The 25,500-nt window shown below is 34.7% G+C and overlaps 1 protein-coding gene across 1 annotated transcript in view; it reads right to left on the reverse strand.

Moving 5' to 3' along the window:
- Positions 1 to 25,500, reverse strand: part of LOC128987879 (protein preli-like) — a 51,550-nt gene that overhangs the window by 23,503 nt on the left and 2,547 nt on the right. Inside the window, exon 2 of the mRNA XM_054408952.1 lies at positions 19,587 to 19,800. Within this exon, the coding sequence (XP_054264927.1) occupies positions 19,587 to 19,800 (214 nt within the window). The remainder of the gene's footprint in view (positions 1 to 19,586; positions 19,801 to 25,500) is intronic.

Consider the following 25,500-nt stretch of genomic DNA (forward strand, 5'->3'; position numbering starts at 1 on the left):
TAGTTTCTTCATCTTCAAAGTCTCTTCCTCGATCTATTTTAATTTCATCACATGCGTCAGATCCAAAATCGGTTCTTCGAGAAATACTGCAGTCAGAAGGTGCAAGTCCTGGAGCAGAAGAACAATACACCTTCCGAGCCATTGGTGATCAATCTCCTCCACTGATTGAAATATTGTCTTCATCTTCATCTTCACAATCAAGTTCGTCTTGTTCATCTTCTTCGGAGTTAACCTCATCTGATTCGTCTACAAGCTCTTCCTCGTCCTCTGACTGCACTGTTGCTGATATTCTATCAACACCTACTGCTACTAGAACTGCATCTCCACCTCCAACTTCTACACCATGTATTTCTCCCTCGACAACTCCACCTTTACAATTCACTATTCCACCACCCATCATATCTCCTCTAAAAGACTCCCTACCAGCCACTTCCAAATCCTTTGACCACCTTCACACTTCTCCTTCAGATAAGTGTAAACAATTAATTGCTGACAGGAGAAGAAAATTTGCACACACCCTCTCTAAGTGTCGATATGTTTTTAAAAAGGGTGCTAGTAAAGGGGAACACTGTGAAAAGGTTTGTGTTTTGAATAGTGATATGTGCTCCATTCATTCAAAACACAATAAAACCACAGAGTCTTCCAATAAAATTAAAGAACTTCCCAAAGCAATCCGGGTAAGAAGGATGAAAAGGTGTACGAAATATTTCTTTGTCAGATGTGTATGGTTTAATAACATCATTATAAAACGTAACGATACAGGAGAGCATTTTTCAATTAGATTACCAAGAGATGTTGTAAACCCTGAACATCCGAAAAGAACTGACTACCTTATCCGGGATGCTAAAGGAAGATTGTCTTGGAAATCTTCAATTTCCAAGATCAAGAAGACACGGTAATTTTTTTTCTTTTAACATTTTACATTACCAAAGATAACACAGTAAATTCAATTTTTCCAAATTCTTAAAAAAAAAATGTGTGAGCAATTTGTTTAATTCTGATACATCATGTGTAAAAACATGCTGAAGAATTAAATGAATTGTTCACACATTTTTTTTATTATCTTGCAATGACCTTGACCCACTTCTTAAACTTATAAATTTCTGCAAAATTTTAAAATAATGATAATATCAATTTCTACCACTACTAAAATTAAGGTGGTTTGTTTAATTCCACCCCCTTTACCCCCACCAGTACATAAAGGTATAAAAGACGCTTGATATTGCACATGATTCATTCTTAGATTGGAGCTAGCAGAGGCAAGTTTAACTATGAATTCCCCAGCTACAATAATAATTAAAAGAAACTTAAAAAACCTTCAAGAAGCATTTGCATTCAGGGGAAGTTTAGAAAAATATTTAAATCATAGTGTGACATGTCATTTTACTTTGTGGAAGGAAGAGAGAAACATCTGGAACTCAGAAGCAAACGGGTTGAAACTAGAATTAACTGATGTACGATTTAATAAAATAATTCGAAGGCTAGTGGAAATGTTAGAAAAAGGGTATATTGTGACTGCCACATTCTACATAAAACCAGACCGCAATAACTAAAAACAAAATGGAGTAAAGGTTAAGGGTGGGGGTAAAGGTAAATGGTGGGGGTTTGTCTATATAACATGTTTGCTGAGGTACAATCAGTTACTTCAGATTTACCACTCTTGTACATTATGTCTCCTGTGGACAATATTTTCCCGACAACTTCTTTTTTAAAAACCTTATTGGAAAACATTGTTTTTGAAGCTGGTTCAGAGGAAGAAGACATAGACTTGGAGGAAGAATCTTTATCCGAAGAAGAGTTGGAATCGGATGGTGACGAAAATTTGGAAGTATTGACTGATGAAGAGTTAGATGAAGAAGATAGAAGTTTTCTACTTGTTGAAGATTCATCATCTACTGAAGAGATGGTATGCTCGGAGAAACTTGTTGAGCTAAGGGAAACACCTACAACAAGTCATATAATGTTTAGTGCAATGTTTAGAAGTAGAAGACGATTGTTTGACTCTGACTCTGACTCCGATAGTGATTAATGTACAAAAAATAAAATGAGTGGGAAAAATGGGTGGGATGGGGGTTTGTTTTGCAAATCATAAATTTCCACAACAATAACAGTAAATTTTCTATTTCTAAATTTTTAATCTCTGAAATATTTAATTTATTTTAAATCCTGATAATCATAAAATCATAAAATACACAGTAAATCGGCTTTTTCAAAATTTTGAAAAAAATGTCTGAGCAATTTGTTTAATTCTGGTATATCATGTTTAAGAAAACATGTTGCTGGGTTAAATAAATTGTTCACACATTTTTTTATTATTTTACAATGACCTTGACCTACTTAAAGGATTTAAATAAATTCCATGGTTCAACAATAAGGAAAAATGTTACCCATTTCCCCTACTACTATAAAGTAAAGTGGGGAGTGGTCTACCCCCACCACTATATGGAGGTATAAAAGAGATTTGACATCCTGCATTAAACATTCTTATTTCTGGAACTCGCAAACGCAAGTTTAGTCAAGATGGATAAAAAAAAGATTAGACATAATGAAAGAGAAAGAAGGAGGGTGATGAAGCTAAATGAAACATTTGAGGTATTGAGAACCATACTCAAAGCTAAAAAAGGAACGTCTAAACTCCAAATTATAAATTTATCAATTGAAAGAATAAGGTTTTTAGAAAAGGAAGTTGAAGAAGCAAGAATGAGGACTGTGGGAGAAATGAAAGAAGCTAGTGCTATAATTGATAACCACGTTGAAAAATTAAAAGAAGATGATGATGAAAAAATGCTGTCGGACATGATACAATTAATGAATGGTGAAATGGAAGAGCGAATTCTGTCGGAAATGATGGATTTATTGGATAGTGAAATTGATGAAGAGTACTAACAAATAAAAAAATGGGACGTGGGTAGGTTGGGTTTGTCTTGGAAATCTTCAATTTCCAAGACTATAACACAGTAAATTGGGGCTTTTCCAAGTTTTGAACAGTAAATAACTTTTTTCCAAATTTTGAATAAAAAAATGTCTGACCAATTTATTTAGTTCTGGTATAACATGTGTAAAAACGTGTTTCAGAACTAAACGAATTGTTCACACATTTTTTTATTATCCTGCAATGACCTTGACCTACTAAACCAGAATAGTTAGTAAAAAATAAAATACCTTGTTTTTCTATAAATATGTTTGAAAGTTGAAGAATAGCCTGTATTTACGTTAGATTATAAAGCAATTGGGAAATGGGGTGATGTCATTAATTTAATAGTAGTAGTAGAGGGGAGAGAGGGGAGGGAATGGTATAAATAGGGGTGGATGTTCACACCTTTCATCAGTATGTTGCTGCTTCTTGAATAGAGAACATCTACAACATGCTACGCTGCGCCATTTGTCAAGCCGAATTCGAGGATGAAATAGATCTTGTACTACATGAAATAGTCGATCATCCTACAAATGCAGAGGAATTGGAAGGATATCAAGACTTGATTCAAGAATTGTATAAAATAGGACAAAAAGAAGAAGAAGAACCCAAACCATCTACTTCAAGAGATCGAGGAGAAGAAGAACCAAAACCATCTACTTCCATGCTACGCTGCGCCATTTGTCAAGCCACATTCGAGGATGAAATAGATCTTCTACTTCATGAAATAGTCGATCATCCTACAAATGAAGAGGAATTGGAAGGATATCAAGACTTGATTGAAGAATTAAATCAAATAGGACAAGGAGAAGAGGAAGAACCCAAACCATCAACTTCAAGACCAAGTGTTATTCATTATGCACCCAAACGCCCAACTTCACCTTCAACTGATGCATCTCCAACAAACGTGGAACTACACGCTCATGCTCTACCGGGTAAAGTGGTAACACATTTTAAAATTGACAATGCTACATTAAAACTGGAAGAATTTATGTTTAGTGCAAAAGGACTAGTAATTGAAACGCTACAAAATGAATTACAAAGATTAAATTTTATAAAGTTTGGACTATTGCTGGACACTATGTTTACCAACATGCAAAATGAAACATCGCCTAGAGGGTTTTTAACAAAAAACAGAACTATCATGTTTGGCTCAGATATTGAATTAATTGTAGATGAATGTTTTGAAGAACTTTTGACAAAATTGCAAGAACATGAAGGCAGGGGATCAGGATGGACTGTATTGAGCATATCAGGTTTGGATATAAGAGTGCATAAACATGGATATGGAATGAGAGGAAGTAGCTATATTCCTCTACCCAAGAAAATTGCTAATACTCTATCTTGCATAAATGTACAAAATGATGATACAGAATGTTTTAAATATTCAATGTTAGTAAAACATATCAAAAACAATCACCCGGAAAAGGTAGGAAGAGAATATAAAGAAGTGCAGCACAATTATAATTTTCAAGGAATGAGCTACCCTGTAAAAATCAAAGACATCACCAAGTTTGAAAAACAGAACCCAACTGCTTCTGTAAATATATATGGTTTAGATTCATCAAACAATGTATATCCTCTACGTATAAGTGCACACGAACTAAATAATCACACTGACTTGTTATTAATTACGAAAGGTGAAATATCGCACTATGTATATATTAAGAACTTTAACAAACTCGTTACTTCCCAGATTTCAAAGCATGGGGGATGTAAAACAATTTGTAAAAGATGTTTCTGTCATGTGAACAAATCTATGAGAAATGGAGGGTCTGAATGGTTGTTAGAACATAAAAGGTTATGCAATGGAAATGAAGAAGTTAAGATTAACCTACCACCAGCTGATAGAGCATTTGTACAGTTTAATAATGTAGTTCATCAATATAGAATTCCTATTGTCGTGTATGCTGATTTTGAATCTACTCTACTACCATTAGAACATCAAGAGGAGGACACATCAAGAAGAAACAAGTACCAACTACATTCACCCAACAGTTTTTGTCTACTCATCAAGTCAACACTTTCCAAAGAATATTTACAAGATTATGGACTGACAGCTGAACCAAAAGTGTATCGTGGTGAAGATGCAGCTAAACACTTTGTCGACGAGCTGTACAATATAGCTGAAAAAGTAGAGGCAATTTATACACAGGTAAAACCTATGACACCTATGTCACCCGATGAAGTTCAAGAATACGATTTATCAACATCATGTTATTTGTGCAAGAAAACATTTACAGAAGATAATCATAAAGTGCATGACCACGACCATCTGACTGGAAGCTACAGAGGTGCTGCGTGTAACGCTTGCAACTTAAACTATAAAATTCCTAACTATATTCCAATTGTAATGCACAACTTAAGCGGCTATGATGGACATTTTATAATACCTGAATTAGGAAGGGACAATGGTAAAATTGATGTATTAGCCGTAACGATGGAAAGGTTTATTAGTTTTTCAAAAAAGGTTGGTAAAATGAAACTCAGATTTCTTGACTCCTACAGATTTATGCCTTCTAGTCTTATGAAACTATCAGAAAATTTGACAAGAGAAAATTTAATAGAAACAAGTAAAATAGTAGACAACAACAAATTGGATTTAGTTCTTCGAAAAGGAGTCTTCCCCTATGATTACATCGATGGATTGCACAGATTTGACGAGACATCACTTCCTCCACCAGAAGCCTTTACCAACAAGCTGAACAATTCAGAAATATCACCAGAAGATTACCAACATGCATGCAGAGTTTGGAACGAACTTGATATGGAAACATTAGGGGATTATTCAGATTTTTATGTTAAACTCGATGTAACTCTGCTTGGTGATGTGATGGAAGAATTCAGAAACACCTGTTTGGGAGCATACGGATTAGACCCTCTTCATTCTTACACCTCTCCAGGATTAGCTTGGCAGGCGATGTTAAAAGAAACCAATTGCAAACTTCAACTTTTAACAGATATTGATATGGTGCTGATGGTTGAGTCCGGTGTCAGAGGAGGATTGACTCAAAGCGTTGTAAGACATGTTAAAGCCAACAATAAAGATCTGCCAAACTACAACCAGCAAGAGCCATCAGTTTATCTTGGGTATTTTGATGCAAACAATTTGTATGGATGGGCAATGTCCAACCCCCTTCCATACGATAACTTTAAATGGATCGACCCAGAGTCAATTGGAGATATAGTTCAAATTCCAAAACATGGTGACACAGGATATATATTAGACTGCGATTTCGAATACCCAGAACATCTACACGACCTTCACTACGATCTTCCTCTTTTACCAAAAACAGAAATTTCACCAACTGGAAAACATCCTAAATTAATGATGAATTTAAATAACAAGCAAAGATATGTAGCGCACTTTTGGACTGTACAACAAGCACTTGAATTAGGACTTCGTCTAACCAAAGTACACAGAGTTTTGGAATTTTCTCAATCTTGCTGGCTGAAACCCTACATCGATTCCAACACTACAAGAAGAGCAGCAGCAACGACAGCCTTCCAGAAGGACTTTTTTAAATTAATGAACAATGCGATATTCGGTAAAACTCTGGAAAATAAAAGGAAACACAAAAATGTAAAACTTGTAACAGATGCTAGGAAATTGGAGAAACTTGTACAGACACCTAACTTTGGATCATCAGTAATCATTAATGAAAACCTTGTTGCCGTATCAATGAAGAAAACCAGTATAAAAATGGATCGACCTTTGTATATAGGAATGTCAATATTAGATATATCGAAAACGCACATGTATGATTTTCACTACAACAAGATGGTTGCACATTATGGAAGAGAGAACATAGTTATAACTTACATGGATACAGATGCATTTATTTACAAGATAATTACTCAAGATATGTATAAAGATCTTCGCACATTTGTATATAAAGATGAATTTGATTTTTCTGACTATCCTAAAGATCATCCGAACTACGATCAAGACAGAAACAAGAAAGTATTAGGGAAATTTAAAGATGAGGCTAACGGAGTGTTACTTGAAGAAATCGTAGCACTTATATCAAAATTGTATGCTGTGAAACTACATGATGACAACATTATAAAAAAGGCAAAAGGTGTAAAGAATTTGTATTTGAAGAAAAATGTACTTTTTGAAGACTACAAGCAAGTGTTGTATGAAGATAAAGTTATAACTGCACACTTCAACACAATCAGGAGTTATAATCATCAACTGTACAGCGTGACAGAAGTTAAGAAGGCGCTCTCCTGCAACGATGACAAACGACACATCCTACCAGACCGGATCCACACACTTCCATTTGGTCACTATTCCCTTAACCCTATCGACTAATTACCTTTTCATTGTCCTACACCACTTATCCTTTCTCCTTTCCGTAAAATTGGGGGAACACAGCATTGTCCGCTGTGTTCCCCCTTTTTTACACAAGGTTTGAATGACCTTGACCTATATAAGGAGATGCAAGAAAAAATGAAAATCATTACTTTGCCAACATTGACAGTGAAAACAACATAATGGCTTTTAAAGAAAACGTTGTAAATGAGCTACACAAACCTGCAAGAGTAAACTTTCCAAGAAGAAATACAACTGTAAAAGGAATAAATGATTTGTATCAAGCAGATTTGATTGAAATGCGGCCATATAGTAAAATAAATAAAGGACATAATTATATACTTACAGTGATTAACTGTTTTACCAAAGTTGCAGATGCATTACCATTAAAGGATAAAACTGGTAAAAGCGTAACACAAGCCATGGAAATCGCTATAAAGAGAGATAAAAACAAAATGAAACATTTACAAACTGATGATGGCAAAGAATACTTTAATAAAAGTTTTTCAGAGTTAATGGAAAAATACAACATAAACCACTACTCAACCAAATCTGAAAAAAAAGCGGCTATAATTGAAAGATTTAATAGAACGTTAAAAGGAGCGATGTATAAAATGTTTTCAAACAGAGGAACCTACTTATGGATTGATATTTTACCAATGTTAATAAGTGATTACAACAACAGGTTTCACAGAACTATTGGGATGACGCCAAATGAAGTAAACAAGAAAAATGCTAAACTTGTATTAAAAAGAATAAAGCACAATACAAAACCTAAAGTTGAAATAAAGAAGCCTAGAAAATTCAATGTAAATGATAAAGTTCGAATAAGTAAGTATAAAACGATATTTACTAAAAAATATCTACCTAATTGGACAAATGAAGTATTTACCATATACAAAGTGCAACCAACTATACCAGAAACATACATATTAAAGGATAATAAAGGCAATTTGTTACAAGGTGCGTTCTACGGACATGAATTATTGAAATCTACAGTAGGTGATGTATATCTTGTTGAAAAAGTGTTACAAAGGAAAAAAGACCAAGTTAAAGTACGATGGCTAGGTTTTAACAAAACAGAAGATTCTTGGATACCTATAAAAGACCTAATTTAACGGGAACAGCTCATTGTACCATTGGATTTCGAATAAGATGGAGATTGTTCATCATAAAGATCAATTCAACATTAGTAATATTGATGATTACACTGTTGATAACGACACAATCAACACTGGCAAACATGGTAGTTTACTTCCAAACACAGTCAGATGTATTATAAGTGGTCCTTCAAACTGTGGAAAAACTAATGTCGTATTTAATTTGATTACAAATCCTAAAGGATTGAGGTTTAATAACTTATACATATTTTCAAAGTCACTACATCAGCCAAAGTATCAATTGTTGGAGAAAATCATATCGAAGGTGTCAGGTGTTAACTTTTATAAATTTAACGCCAGTGATAAAGTTTTGCAACCAAACCAAGCTAAACCATATTCAGTATTTCTATTTGATGACGTTTCATGTGAAAATCATGATACTATTAGGAACTATTTCGCCATGGGAAGACATAATAATATCGACAGCATATATATAGGACAAACATACAGTAAAATTCCAAAGCAGCTTATCAGAGATAATGCAAATGTTATAATTTTGTTCAAACAAGATGAAACCAACCTGAAACACGTATATAACGATCATGTAAATGCTGATATGTCATTTGATAAGTTTAAACAAATTTGTGGAAAAGCATGGGCAGAAAAGTATGGATTTTTGGTCATTATGAAAGAACAAGCCATAAAAGACGGACGATATAGAATAGGGTTTGATAAATACGTTCTGCTTCACTAAATATCACTATTTCAAATCAACACTTCGTACTGTAAACATGGCAAGTCAAGAAAAGCTCTTAAAAGAAATAAAATCACTTAGTGATTCTATTAGACATAAAAACAGAGCTCTGAAGTTAGGTATAAGCGAAAGAGAAAAGTTTATAGAATCAACGTTTAAACCCGTTACTGATCCTTTAAACAGATTAGTTAAGAATATTGAAAAACCTTTCGAAGGAGATGCTATTCTACCGATTTCTAAGTATGAAAAAGAATCAAGAGATTATGAACAATACAAACAATTTCAATCAACTGAAGAAAGTGGTGAAAGCGAAGAAAGTGAAGAAACAGAAGAAACAGGAGAAACAGAAGAAACTGAAGATTCAAGAGAAAAGGAAGGATTTTCCGCAGGTCAAGAAGAAGGATCTACTAATCCTACAAATTTAAGTACATTAAGCACAAACATAGCATTCAAAGGGAATTTGGGCAGAAAATATTTATTAAACATGTTACATTCAACACAGGCTAATCGAAGATATCACATTTATGGAGCTAGACTAGAAGACAATGGTATTATGATTGGAGACAGTAATTTGGATATTGATGAAAACGATAACATCCTTATTGGTAACCAAAAATATAAAGGTACAACAGGACTGTTTGAACTTATTTTTAAAAACAAACCTGGTAAATATACCAAAAAAGACCTATCAGTGTTTAAAAATATACTAAATGATACAAATGCACATAAAAAGCAGTATTCCAAAGATTTGCCCATTTATCGAAATCGATCAATAAAATACACAAGTGTCATAGCTGATCTTTTTCCAACACAAGTGAAAAAATCTCAACTTAAAAGAAGAGCTATATCTACAGCTGAATTAAATGTGTTACACAAAAGACCAAGAACCAACGAACCTACATCTTCAGGGAAAGGATTATTAAAAAGTCTATACAATACCAACATAATATATTATAATGATGTCAATAAGCTGGTTGATCGAATGAGATTATTACATGAAGCCATGGAAGCCGGTCATACCGGATTGGACAATGAATGGGTAGCTTTAATCGATGAACTACGAAATCGAAGGATTATTGCTTAATCATCGCATATAAAAGGAGGACAAGAATCGAGGGAACTCAGTTGAATCATGAGCGTGGACAAGTTTGGAAGGTATTCCAATTTTGGAGAAAAACCAAAATCCAATGGTAAAAGATATAGTTTACCATTAACAGCTGAAGGAGATTATAACATAAGCAGCAAACGATTGAAGTTTGTAAAAGATCCAGAAGATGATAATGATGCAATAAATTTGAAAACTTTAAAAAGTGAAAAATTGTTGAACCTACAACTTCAAAACGACTCTTATGATGCTAAGTCTCATAGAATAACAAATGTTGGTGAACCAATAGAAAACACCGATTCCGTCACCAAAGATTATTTACTTTCAAAACTGTCAAATACTTTACAAGTTAATAATGAAGTTTACGATGTTAAAAACAGAAGAGTTACAAACTTAGCTGATCCTGTCGATAGTCAAGATTCAGTCAATAAAGGATATTTACATTCTATAATCCCTGAAAGAAAAGAAGATAGATTCTCTTTTTATAACTTTGTTATAAATGATATAGGATACCCTAAAGAAGATTCGGATGCAGTTAACCTCAAATATGTTAAAGATAATTGTATTATTCACGATAATGAACAAATTGATTGCAAAGGTAAAATATTACATAAGGTTAAAGAAGGATTAAAACCAACAGATGCTGCCACTGTAAGTCAAATCATGTTACAAAAGAATGGAAATTGGCATGCTGAGAACAAAAAGATAACTAATGTAAAAGGTGGAGTAAATCCTGAAGATGTGGTAGTTTTTAAACAAGTTCCTGTAATAACCGATGAATATAAACATAATAATATAAAGACTACCACTTTTGATTGTAAAAACTTACCATTAGCAAATGTTCATAATGCAGTTTTACCTCACGAAGCGGTAACTTTGGATCAGATGAAAGATCATATAAAAAGCCAGTGTATAATAAAAGATGAACAAAATGAAGAAATATACACATGTAATAATAAAAGAATTACAAATCTTGAAGATCCGCAACAAATGGATAATGCTGTCAATGTAAACTATCTTGCTAGACTTTTGGGTACTGTAATGTTTGATTTTCACAATATGATACCAGCACATCCAGGACATAACAAAGTGCATCCAGATAATAGAGATCAATGGATTGATAGGGTCATTATGAAGCAATATTTTATGTCTAGCAAAACAAAGATGCTTAGAACTAAACCTGTAGAAAGATTTCACCATTAGAAAAATGTTTACAATGCAGTTTTACCTCACGAAGCGGTGACTTTGGATTAGATGAAAGATAATATAAAAAAGCAAGTGTTAATAAAAGATGAACAAAATGAAGAAGTACACACATGTAATGATACAACATATTCAAAATATAACAAAGAAGATGAAAATACAAAAAATATAATATGGATGGATAAAGGTACATAATAAGAAATCAATTCGTAAATGAAACATTCATTGTCAAACACTTGAGGAGTGAAGCCGATGTGGGTACATTCCCCTATAAATAGAGATGTCAAAGGTTAAGCACATCAGTCGTGATATAGAGAGCTTGAAGAGAGGAAGAGGATTGACATCATCAGCAGTTTCTCTATTATCTAAACCAATTGGAGCAATTGTTAACAAAACAATAGATTTACTACCAGTAGAACTGCATTTGCCTGGAGGATATCAATACTGTGGACCTGGAACAAAATTGAAAAAACGTCTGGAAAGAGGAGATTCTGGAATAAATAAACTAGATCAAGCTTGCAAACAGCACGATATAGCATATTCAAAGTTTGCAGATACAAAAAATAGATCCATAGCGGATAGAGCGCTTGCTGAAAAGGCTTGGCAAAGAGTAAAATCTAGTGACGCAAGTTTTGGTGAAAAAGCAGCAGCTTTGGCAGTAACAGCAGCAATGAAGACAAAAACTACGTTTGGAGGAGGAAAGAGGAGGAAAGGCCGAAAACGAACGGTTAAAAAGCAAGGAGGTAGTATTAAAAAGAAAAGAAGGAATAATCAAAATAAAAAAAACAAGAAACCAACAATATGGTCAATGATAAAAAAAGGAGGAGGATTATACTTAAGACCATACCGTGTGTATTAAACAAGAAAAAACAAATACTAATTCCAAACAAAGAGTTGACAAATAAAGAATTAATTATATACGCTTCTTGTATGAAAATACCATTTTTTAGAGGAGTGTTTATGAAAGATGCATTGCCCGGTAAAATATGGAAAAATGAGACTGGAATAGTTAATTTAGAAAACAGTGAAGGTCCTGGCACTCATTGGATATGTTATAAAAAACTTGATCAAATTATTTATTATTTCGATAGTTACGGTAATATGCCACCACCTAAAGAGCTTCAACGTTACTTTCGCACAGCAAAAGAAGTATTTTACAACTATAACAGAGAACAACCTGACGATACAACAATTTGCGGACACTTATGTTTAGATTTTTTAGCTAGAAGCGTTAGTCAACTTTAAGATGTCTTCCTATACGGTCTCATTGACCGGCACTTCATCAACTCTGCGCAGTATTCTATTTCCAGCTCTACGATTGCAAAAAGGAAGATTATGGGAAGCTGCATTATTGGATTTAACAACATACAATTCTATTCCAAATATTTCTGAAGGAGTCAATAACAAATTACACTATTACAAAAGCAAAAATAATTTGGGAGAATTAACACCAATGAAAGAAATTAGTTTACCGACAGGATCTTACGAAATAGACCATATTAACGAATTTATACAAAAACAAATGAAAAACGAAGAACTTAACGAACTTGTTCAAAAGGAATCAGAAAAAGAATATATAACAATAAGAGGAAATAACAATACCATGAAAGCTGAAATAACTTCTTCCTATTATATTGATTTTACTCAAAAACATTCAATTGGAGGATTATTGGGATTTTCTGAAACAACTCCAATACTAGAACCTAAAAAGACCTATTCTGGTGATAAAACTGTAACAATACTGAAAGTTAATACGATAGACATTACATGTAACATTATACAAGGATCATACAGAGATGGAGAGAATAGTCATATATTGCACACATTCTATCCGACAGTCGCCCCAGGTTTTAAGATTGTGGAAAAGCCACAAAACTTGGTGTACCTTCCCTTAAACACCAGTGTGGTTTCAGACATCGTGTTGAACATACTAGATCAAGACGGAAACCTCATAGACTTCAGAGAAGAACGTATTACGATCAGGATTCACATAAAAGCATCAACCTAAACCATGGGATTGTCATTCAAGAAGAGAGAGTTGTCGGGTAAACACCTAACTAGCTCATCATCTGCAAAAGGATTAACTACTGAAAACATTCGGTTTTTACAGGATATTGGATTAAAACTCATTGAAAATGGAAATACTGGATATAGCACAAGGACCGACATTCGACGAGACTTTATGGGAAAAGGAGTATCACACGCACAACCCCTACGCTTCGTCAAAATTGAATAATAATGATGAAATTAGAATTCCTATACAACAACAGGATATTTACACTCTTCCGTGCGAAAGTTATCTATATATTGAAGGAAGAGTAACAAAAAAAGATGGAACAGCTGGAACCACCGTTCCTTTTATCAATAATCCAATGGCATTTTTATTTGATGAAATTAGATATGAAATATCTGGAGTAACTGTGGATTCTACAAAGAAAGTAGGTTTAACAAGCACATTAAAAGGATTAGCATCTTTGACACAAAACGAGAAGAATTTGTTAAGAATTGGAGGATGGGTTGCACCCGATAACGACACAATCACCCCTGATTCTGCAGGGAACTTTGATTTCTACATACCATTGAAATTATTTCTAGGCTTTGCTGAAGATTACAGAAGAGTAATAATAAATGTGAAACAGGAATTAGTGTTATTAAGATCATCAAATGATAAGGATACTATTTGCGCAGCAACTGGAACCACTGATGCAAATTTAGACTGGAATTTAACTTTGGACAAAATCGTTTGGAGAGTACCACATGTGCGATTAAATGACGAACATAGAATAACACTGTTGAGACAACTGAAATCAGATAGAGATATTGTAATACCATTCAGAAGTTGGGAATTTCATGAATATCCAGTTTTACCTAAAACACAAAGACATACATGGACTGTAAAAACATCTACTCATTTGGAAAAAGCAAGATATGTAATATTTGCACTACAAACAAAAAAAAGGAATAATATACTAGCTAATGCCGGTCATTTCGATCATTGCAAACTAACAAATTGTAAAGTGTTTCTTAATTCACAATTTTTCCCTTACGACAACTTTAATATTTCTTTCACTAAGAAGAGGTACACTGTTTTGTATGATATGTACGCTAGATTCCAAAGTTCATACTACGGGAAAACAAACACCCCGATACTGTCTCCCGAGCAGTACGAATCAAAAGCTCCAATAATTGTAATAGATTGTTCAAAACAAAACGAATCTGTAAAGTCATCAAGTGTGGATATAAAAATAGAAATGGAGTTTGAAGAGAACGTTCCTGATGCAACATCTGCATATTGTTTAATTTTGCATGATAAAATTGTAACGTACACACCATTGACGGGATTAGTCAAAACAGTGTTGTAAATGAGTTTCACCACAACCACCAGTCGGCTATAAAAGGAGGAGCTTCGCACACCACCAATCAGTCTTTGCTCGTTCGTTGAATGGGTAACATCCTACACTACATCATGAGTAAAATGAGTTCTCCATCAGTCGTACAAAAGGATGCAGAGGAAGCAGCATTATTGGATCAAGAAAACCATCAAGAAATCGTCAATGAAATAGAAGAGTTTTTAAAGTTTCGAAAACAAGAAGACAAGGAGGACAAGGAAGAAAAAGAAGAAAAAACTAAAAAAAATGGCACTAAAAGGAAGCGGAAAGATGAAGATACAATCCCAATTAATATTTTGAAAGAAGTTTTCCTACGCATTTACTATCCTATCTCACTATGTTTGGGTAAAAGTGTAACAGCTGGACTAATGAAATCTTCGGAATATACACCTACGGTAATCTTGCAGCATGGTACAAAAATGGTTATATTTTCTGAAACGGCATGGGAATCTTTTCTAAAACATTTAAATCTAATTGAATGTTACTTAAATACTAATGTTTGCGGAAGGAAAACTAATATTCGACTTTTGGATTCTGACAATGAAATTGACATAGTAAAGAATCGTGGAACACTACAAGTACGATTTAGAGATTTAACTCAACATGAAAGTAAAATTTTACTCTCACGTGAAGAATTCTACATTTTAATGCATGCAACGTCTCCTATCTCTAGATATATGAAACAACTTGTATTCTCAAGTTCAATCATCAAAGAGTATTTAATTGATACACTGGAAAAACAACCGGAAAGCACCATATTATACGGACACGTGGATACATCTATTTTTAATAGATTGCCTCATGAAGTTGGTATGTGGAGACAGTTAAGGAACTTCGAATCAATTGATGAAGAAGCGATAGAAGCGATAGAAGCTGTTGAAGAATATGAAACTATAAACCAAGAAGAACCAGCAACCCAAGAAGTGTAATTAAAGAAAAACAGTATAAAAGAGTGACCAAGGCGCGGTGTGAATTCAGTTGAACACTATACGTGGTGGTGTGTAGATAGGGTTAAACATTATGGATATAAAACCCTGTGTAATAGAATTTCAAGCATTTCGTGATAACAAAGATGAATTTGTGATAAAAGAATTAGTGATTTTAGATTTGATTACACATGTCGTATACCCGTTTATATTTGAAGCTCCATTTTCAGTAAACCAATTGAATGACAAAGCAAGAAGAACAAACAAATGGATAACCAAACATTTTCACCATATTCAGTGGAACGAAGGATTGATAAGCTATAAGCACTTGAACAATATCATGTATCATTTTTCTAACAAGTTTTCCCATATTTATACAAGAGGATCGGAAAAAAGACAATGGATACAACAATATACATATCACGATGTTTTCGACATAAGAATGGACAAGGATCATCAAATTAATTATGGACCTATTTGTACTTTAACAGATCACTCTTATCGCACAGTAACACAATGTGCACTACAAAACGCATACCGATTAGCTAATTTTCTAGTTCTTCACTATTGGGACAAAAATAAATTCAAACAGCAACAGTGGAAGTATTACGAAGGAAATAGCAGTGGAGGGGGGAACGTGTGCTATAAATACAGTGGACAGTCTCAGGATCCTCATCAGTATTACTCCAGACATCGCAGAGGCAACATCTCACAGGGTAGTCCTAATCAAGAAAATGGCTTCACAACAGTTTCTCCAGTCTTTGGTGGATCAGTTCAACACCCAGTCCAAATCCAGCATTCTAAGTACTAAGAAATGTCACGAATTGAAGGAACACAAACACTACATCGTTCACGAGCTGAAGAAGACAGAAACTTCACATGGAGACGCAATTTTAGCATCACTGAGCGAGGCACCGTTTTCACCAGGTGATGAACCGAAATTTCAAGTTTATCTTCCAAGACGATTTGTACAGCAACTACAAAACGAAGACCTGCGAGGTATTCAACCAGGATCCCTCTATTTGGTATCACACGGAGTTTGCGGAAACAATTCCACTGAACTATCTCTACACATCACCCATCAATGTTAGTTTTAAGTTTTTTTCTGTAAATAACCATCTATGTACATATGTTTGTTAAATGTTTTTGTCATTAAAAAAAATAAATAAAAAAATTAAAAGAGGAAACAACATATCAGCATATAATTAATTCTATATGCTGATATGTTGTTTCTTTTTTTAAAATTCAAACAAATGACCTTGAACTTTTTTACTATAAATAACAGGTCTTACACGCAGTTGCTCTCAGTCTTGTTTTAACAATTCACCGAGCATCATGTCACAGCGTAAATACAATTTACCTTTTGTTTACAAATCCAAATACGATTTGGATAACTATTGTTGTAATTTAAAATGTTTTAGAAAGCCTGAAAGTAAAGTTGATGGAAAAGCTTGTAAAAAATGTGAGTCTGTTGGCTATTGCAAATGTAGGTGTAAAACATATCAAGACAAGCATCAAAATTACATACACGATCTAACACAAATGGTTAACCTACTATGGAAAAATGTAGACTAACTTGTGAGAGCTGCTGACTCTTGCACTATAAATAGAAGCTCACAACACATTGCTTCTCATTCTTGTTTTAGAATTCAGTCGAGCAACATGTCACAGTGTAATTCCAATTCATCTTTTGATCACAAATCGGAATACGATTTAAAATACTATTGTTGTAATCTTAAGTGTTTCAAAACACCTGAATGTCAAGTAGATGGAATGGCTTGTAAAAAATGTGAATCTTTCTCCTATTGTCAATGTAATTGTAAAACGTATCAAGAAAAACTGAAACATCACTCACAAGACAAGGGACGTAGAATCAAAATACTTTTAAAACGGATGGAATGATGCCCTCATGTTGCTCTCCCCCACCTCTACTACTTTCCCCCACCCCTACTGCTTTAGCTCCGCCCACTTCGTCAGGGACCTGCACTTCTTTACTCGCAACAGTCACTTCGCATCCAGCTCTTCACCAGTCAACTCAACCTCTCTCGTTTACTTTGCACAAGATGGCCAACCAACAACAACGACAACAACAACAGTGGAAAAGCGATATTGAAGACTCTGACCTACACCAAGCATGCATCGAGGCAGAAGAGCAGGAGCGAAAACGAAAGGAAGAAAAACTACTTCAACTGCTAGAGGAGGAGAAAGAGATTCGACGCAAATTTGATCGTGTTTGGTGCGCTCAGCCTCGAGACGACATCGAATGGGCCGAGCACAATGCAGACATGGCAAGATGGAAAGAGCTCCATAATACAATAGAGGAGTTGAAGAAGTAAACATCCAAATACACAAGCGTCGCCGAGCTACACAAAACGGCCTTTATAAAGGCCACCAATAAACTCATTCGTTTTACACTTTAGCAGACGCTCACTCTAGATACGTACGTTCGCACATGTTTTCCTTATTAATTGTAATAGTATGTAAGTTATTGTCATTCCTCATGTTTTATACAAATAAACAATAAACAAAACAAGGAAGCTATCCTACACTATAAGTGTTGTAGGGTAGCTTCCTTTTTTAAAACACAAACAAATGACCTTGAACATCATATGATCATCCATCGTGACGTCAGCTCAAATCGAACGCCATTTCCGGATTTTTACGTCATTTCCGCCTTATGCCCTTTAAACTAATTAACTTTGTAACATCTGCTAACATCTGCCCGACAGCTGTTACGCGCGTTTCCACCAGGTCACCACTACTATTGTATGGTCGCCATTTCATAAGAAAGTAAAGTAAAGTAAAGTATAAAGTATTTAGTAATTGATTAAAATTAAAAACACCAACTTTTTACAATTTTTCGTATGTTTTCGACAGTCAGTAGTAAAAAATTGAAAAAAAATAATTATCATGTTGAGGGTAATGAAATTGTTCAGAATTTAATGGCGAATTCAAATAGAACATTCTTTTTACTAACAAAAAAACAATAAATGAGCAAATGAGATAATCCTGACATGATGTTTTCTCTAATTGAACCCGTGAAGCCGACTTTTTGCGCTCAGGTTTATCCCTGTCATAATTGGATGAAGTTTAACTGACTGCGCCCGAGCGCGGGTAACCTCGTACTCGTAAACCCGATTTCTAAGCCGCGGCGCAAAAAACTGGTTATAACTGGATTTTGCGCTCAAACTAAGGATAGCCCGTGACTTGTGAACCGCCCCTTAATTGTCTACAACATTGACTACCTATATCTGAACATTTCTAATCCCACAGTTAACTAGATATTTAAATTACCATCACTTTGGTGTTTGAAAAAATATTTTTGGACGATAAATAACTCTTCAACAGCTGTTTGAAATTATTCAAGATGGCCAGCCTCCAAAAGGACTCTGAAGCCGTACTGACGAGGGGAAAGGTCTCCCGCAGCAACCACAGAATTCAATTGGGAACTGATCAACTTTTCAAAGACTTTCCCAGCCGTGACCAACATACAGAGAGGTCTGTAAGAGGATGGTAGGCTGGGCCAGATTTCTAAATAGGCTGCAGCCTAAAGCGGAAAAATTTAAGGGGCGGCACTTTGGCAATTTACTAAAAATTGAAAATATACATTTTGATTAGGTATTTTAATAACAGAAATTTAATTAGACATGTTTTTGGTATGTAGCGTATTAATTTACGGAAATGGAATTTAATTAGCAAGTAAACATTGAAATGGGGAATAAATGGCCTTCGAATGATTTAAGATCATGCCCTCCTCAAGGCAGCCTTGTTCACTTATATAAACATGTTAGTGTAATATTTACTAGCTACAATTTCTAGCCATTTCATACAAGGCCCATATCCAAACTTGTCTTATGGAAAGATTAATGCTACTCACCATTACTTTGATGTAACCAATATTTCTTGTATATGTCGTCAGGGTTTTTTCTTTTGGATCAACAACAGATTCTTCTAAAATATTAACAATTCTTGCTTTTATCAGTCTCTCAGCCCATTTTGGTGGAACATTTGTTTTGCTAAGGAGCCTTTTGGTATACAGCTTCCCATCTCTAACTTCCCTGCTCAAAGTGTCTTCTGATAAAACATGCAAGCTGAAACAGTATATAACAATCAATTTTTACCTTTACTAGTATCTTAAAATGAAATTTATAAGAAAAGTAGCTGATACCCATCGGCTTTCCCCAACATATTTTTGAGTTTTATTATGAACTGGCTGAAGTTGGGAGTTCATTAAGGGCTAACATGACCTTAAAACTTACAATATTATTTTTCCGTATTGTAACAGTTATTAAGGATAAAATCCATTCTTATGGCCAAATCACCTATGCTCAAGGCCACACTAAATAATCAGGCCGTAATGCTCGTCAAGCATGACGTCACGATAGAAGACAGCAATGACGTAATGTTTGCCATTTGTGATAAGCTGCTTGTTTTAATCTTTCCTAGGAAAATAATTTTGTTTTTTTTGTTTTTTATGTTCTTTTACAATTTTTCCCATTTACTATAAGCATACGTATATTTTATTATAACTTATAAGAAATGTGACACTATTCATGTATATATTTCTAATGTACTTGATGAATAAAGATAATTTGATTTGATTTGATTTGAAATAAATAAATACCTACGTCATTGCCTTCTTTTATCGTGACGTCATGCTTGACAAGCATTACGGCCTGTTTTTTTTAGTGTGGCCTTGCTATGCTACAGCAATTAGACATATGGGACAACTGAAGTCAAACTAAGGGAGAACTTCTTCATTTTGAAAAATTACCCCCTTTCTACCAAGAGCTTCAAACTGCTCTCTCTGGAATAAACTATAATTTTTTTTATCAAAATACTAATCTTGTTCCACCGGTCTCCTATTCTCGTTCTATCTCATTTCACTTATAGATATACCCTTAAACTAAATTCGCCAATAGGCCTAATACAGTTTATTAGTCTTTTTTTCTTCCTTTATTTTGGCAAAAATGGCCGGCTTTGCTCGGTAAAAACAATGCTGCCGCGTGGTTCAATATTTTAAATATAACTTTTTCATTTTGGTTGCTTCCTTCGGGTTAGTAGGCTATTGTCATCTGAAATGAACAGTTTGTTAGTTTCATGGTTGTACAATTGTCAATTTTTGTTGGAATGGTTACCATTTACATGGTTAAATTATAACTTTTTAGACTATTACAAAACAATAGATCATCGGCAGATATGTAGTCATTGCAGTAGGCTAAATAGTTACATTACCAGATCTTTGTACTGAGCTGATTTTATTATTTGTTTTCAGTAAATTTCCTATTGTGAAAGGACTGATTTTGGTTTTGTCCTCTTTCGTAATGATGACTTCAAAGGGTCCTTTATTGAGGGGGCAGCTGTATCTGGCTTCTTCTGAGTGATTTTTTTTTTGTATTTTGGGGTGATAATGAACCTGAATCACTGTGTTCATTTGACATATTTTATTGTGTAATAATATAGAAGATACCACTAAGTCTGTTTCAAGTTTATTTTTGTTCAAATTTAATTGAAGATAACTTGAATCCATGTGATTATGTGTCATGGCTATACCTGTAACAGGTCCCGATATATATATGGTAGAATGAAGAATGTGATTTGGTTTTGAATGAAAATTAGTTAGCCTAATAAAGAGATTTGATTGAGAGGAAATTTGAAATGGAAAAGGTAGATTAATTATAGATATTATTAGAATTATGTTACCTGTATAGAACACACAAAGTTAGACAGGAAGCAACCGGGTAAATTTTAATTGCAAGATAACCTTTAAAGATTCAACTATTCACTTTGAAAGATCACGCGGGAATGAACAGTTAAGTTTTCTCATAACTTTATTGAACATTTTTGGATAGGCTATCTTAGGCACGTCGCACACTGGGTTCGCTCAGTTCAGTCCGCTCAGCTCAGCTCAGGTCAGTCAGCTCAGTTCCGGCATTTTCCCCACACACTGCGTCAGTTCGGTCCTCTCAGTTAAGCCGTTTTTGAGCGCCAACGCCAGTGAATCACAGACACTGTCATTATTGTTGCAAGTAAATTATAAATTTGTGCCGGGGTTTCCGTTAGCGCGATTATGAGTTCTAGCAGTAGTTACGAAGAAATTGCTGTTATAGCATTGGCACTAGCTGCAGAAGAGGATGATCACCTCCTTCATTGTAATATTGTAGTAATCCTTGTGTGACAGGTCGTACAACAATGGATGGATACGTTTGTACAACAGAAATAAATCGTTCATCGGAACTCATCTTTAATAAATAATCACAGTAGGCCTACTACGAACATGTGTCAGACCACCTGAATACAGTTGCACATCACTGCCTGATTTACAGTGTCACATCATGTTGAGGATTTTATAGCCTAGTATTGTTTTGCTTGTGCTATATAATCAAATATCTTTTTAATGTATCTTTTTATATCAGCTGCTTGATTATATTATGTAGTTGTAATATGTTCATAGTTTGAAGTGTTAATGTTTTAATATCTTTCCTTTTTACACCAATTAGGTTATTAAATAAAGTATTTTATGTATTTTATTCCCTCGTTTCATCAGGTTACGGGCCCAGAAGACGTTTTTGATATAATTCATTTTGGATATGTATAAAACTACCTACATTAAAATGAAGAATTAAAATGGAAAGGTTTCATTTTTCCGTTTCATCTCCGTTTCATCACCTCACTGGCTGATTTACTGCTGCACATGCACAGTGCCTCCAGTCCTTCTGTCCAAATCGCTCGCTAACCGAAAAGTGGCTGAGACTGACGGAGCGGACTGGACTGAACTGACGGAACGGACCCAGTGTGCGGCCCTACACTTGCATACATGGTTTTAGAAATTTGCGGAACCGACTGAACGTAGCGGACTGAACTGAGAGGACTCAGTGTGCGACCTGCCTAAAAGTAGGATTAAGTAACTTAAAAACCTTAATTTTGTGACATAATATTCTCTGATATTGCCTACAGTAGACTCCCTCTTATCCGGACTCCTCGGGACCGAGGCCAGTCTGGATAGCGGGTTTTCCGGTTAAACCGACGTCCCCAAAAACTTGTTTAAACGGATCGTTTCAATGCATAATGTATACAGTATTTGACTTAAATTTAGGAGAGCATTGTATTTATACACGTGATTGATGGTCTCAAATCTTCCCACGAGAACAGTCGTTTCAGTACCGACCACTTCCTGCCGATCTGGTACGGTTAAACCGATGTGCTGATAAAAATTGTCCGGTTAAAGAGATGTCATTTCTGCCGAGTGTAGTCCGGTTAAAAGGTGTCCGGATAAGAGGGAGTCTACTGTATTTTAATAAGTTAAATTTAGACTGCCAGAGAATAGCCTATTAAGAACCTGGAGCCGAAACTGTTAAAAAATAAGTTAAAGATGTGGTGTTGCCAACAGACCTTCTATTCCTTGGAGGATTATTTTGATGTCCAGTTGATTTTTTTAAATTACTTTTAGCCTATGCCGCCTGACACTCAAGTTAACCCTTTGGCCGCCGCGGTCCGATATAGCGTTAAGTTAAATGCGTTTTTAGTTAGTAAATATGACTAAACTTGGTCAAAATAAGTTTACAGTAAAAGACACAATATTTCATAGCTTGACAGGGATTGGTGTGCAATTGGTGAGGTGAGTGACGATTTCATAAATTCTTTAGACCTAGATAATATCTTCATGTCCATACCTTTGGCAGATTATCTGTATGAAAGGATGACTTACATTACAGGCACTATGAGGAAAAACAGGAAAGGTATACTTGATGCTCTCAAAAAATTTTGAAGTAAGGTCAAGAGGAGTAAGTGTACGCCTCAAATCACATAGGCTAGTACAACTTTGACCACGGATTAAAAAACGCATATAGGTGCTTTACAAATCAAATTTGCTGAGCTTATTCTTTAGAATGTTTTGTACACTATATGTGAGCATATGCCCAGGGGCGCCGGTTGTTTTGGGGTGCCCGCTGGGTGCCCCCAAACCACCACTAGGAAAAAAGGTGGGCGCTGCTCTTGGGTTTGCCCAGGGCTCCACTGACCCTTAACGCGGCCCTGATCGGTACCTACTGATATCGATAGTAACGCAACATACCTAAAAGTAGTTTTTCTAGGGTTGCCATATGGTATTGTACAAAAAAGAAAAGAGATTTTAGCTAGCAGTGATTTTAGTGATTTTTTAATTTTCCAAGCGGCACTTGCGTTTTGAGTAGATGTGAGAGGTTCTTTAACACGTCTAAACTCATAGAAACCAACTTAGGCCTTGCAAGAGAATATTTTAGTGATTATAATTTAAAAGAGCATAAGTTAGGTTTGAAATAGCCTACCTTTGGCCAAATTTCATAGAATCCTAGAAACCATAATTTAAGTACTCCATAAACTTAACACCAGTCCGCAGACAAGAACTCCATACACTTGATACAAGACACAAAAGGAAATATAGATCCACCCCAACATAGACTCTCTAAATTCCAGCAATATAGGCTACTTACAGGCTCCAATTCTACTATCTGCTACCACAACAATTTAAACGTAGGTATGTTAGCTAGGCCTACTCAAAAACAATACTTGTCCAACACATGAAAAAATACCTCACCAATAGACCATCCCTAGTGAAAAAATCCAGTTACTGGCCAGGTTCTGGCCCAGGTTCCAGAACCTGGCCAGTACTGTACCAGAACCTGGCCAGTACTGTTCCAGAACCTGGCCAGTACTGGTTCAGAACCTGGCCACTGTTCCAGAATGTATTGGTTGTTTGAGCTTGCGAAGACGACCCACTTTTACATGAGAATGATGTGAAAAAACATAATTGTATTAGGCCTAGTATTTTATCACGTCTTTCACATTTTCTCAAATTAAAATAAAGTTAGCCTAACGTTTTTGTATTCATAGTTTTTTGTATTTTACGTGAATAACTGGTTAAAAATATTTACCTTTTTACATCAGGGAAAGGAATTTATCGATGGGTTTTCCAAAAAATAAAATTTGTATGCTGATATTTTTACATTATTGGTACATGACGATTGTTTGTTATTTCCATTTATATAGCTCTTTTGTAGAAAATGATTGTAAAGGGCCACTCTTGACTGGCACTTTCCAATCAGACAAATACTGCCATTATCTTATCACAATTTCCACTCTTTTCTACTTATCAATGGTAAGACTCATTAAGTTAATTTTCATGGTTATTGATGAGCATGATTATTTCTTACTGAAATGGTTGAGGACCCTATAATTCTGCAGTTTATGTAAGATTATGTACTCAATTACAATAGACACTGTTATAATAAAAAAAACTTATTTGTTATTTCCGAGCTATACAAACCGTCAAACAAAATGAAAATAACCAAATACATATTAGTCTAATATTAACACGAATCTCAATCATACCTATTATCAGACAATTTTACGGATTGTTACACAATTTGTAATTGAGGTTAATTCACTTTTTAAAATATAACAATAGCCTATTGATTGTTAAATTAACCAATTTCTATTGAAACTGTTTGTAAAGATGGGTTTAGGCCAGCATTTTAGGGATTTTTTATGTAGGCCTATAAATCTTAGGCCTACCTTAGTGACAAAATTAACACAGGATTATTAGGTCTACTAGCTCCTTTGTTGGTAAAAGAAGGTATTATTTGTGAATTTTCTTCTATTATAGTCAGCAAAGTAATACTGCTGTTAAATTGATCATCCATTTACAAAATATTTAATTTTGTGGTAATTATATCGACCTCCGGACCTCACGCGAAATTATTTTTTTTTTTTTCAAAATGGTCGAAATTTCACGCTGATTTCAAAAATGATTG

The sequence above is a fragment of the Macrosteles quadrilineatus genome, unplaced genomic scaffold (assembly GCF_028750875.1).
Source record: "Macrosteles quadrilineatus isolate MER2022 unplaced genomic scaffold, UCM_ALF_1.0 Scaffold_2__2_contigs__length_208266976, whole genome shotgun sequence".
Taxonomy (NCBI): domain Eukaryota; kingdom Metazoa; phylum Arthropoda; class Insecta; order Hemiptera; family Cicadellidae; genus Macrosteles; species Macrosteles quadrilineatus.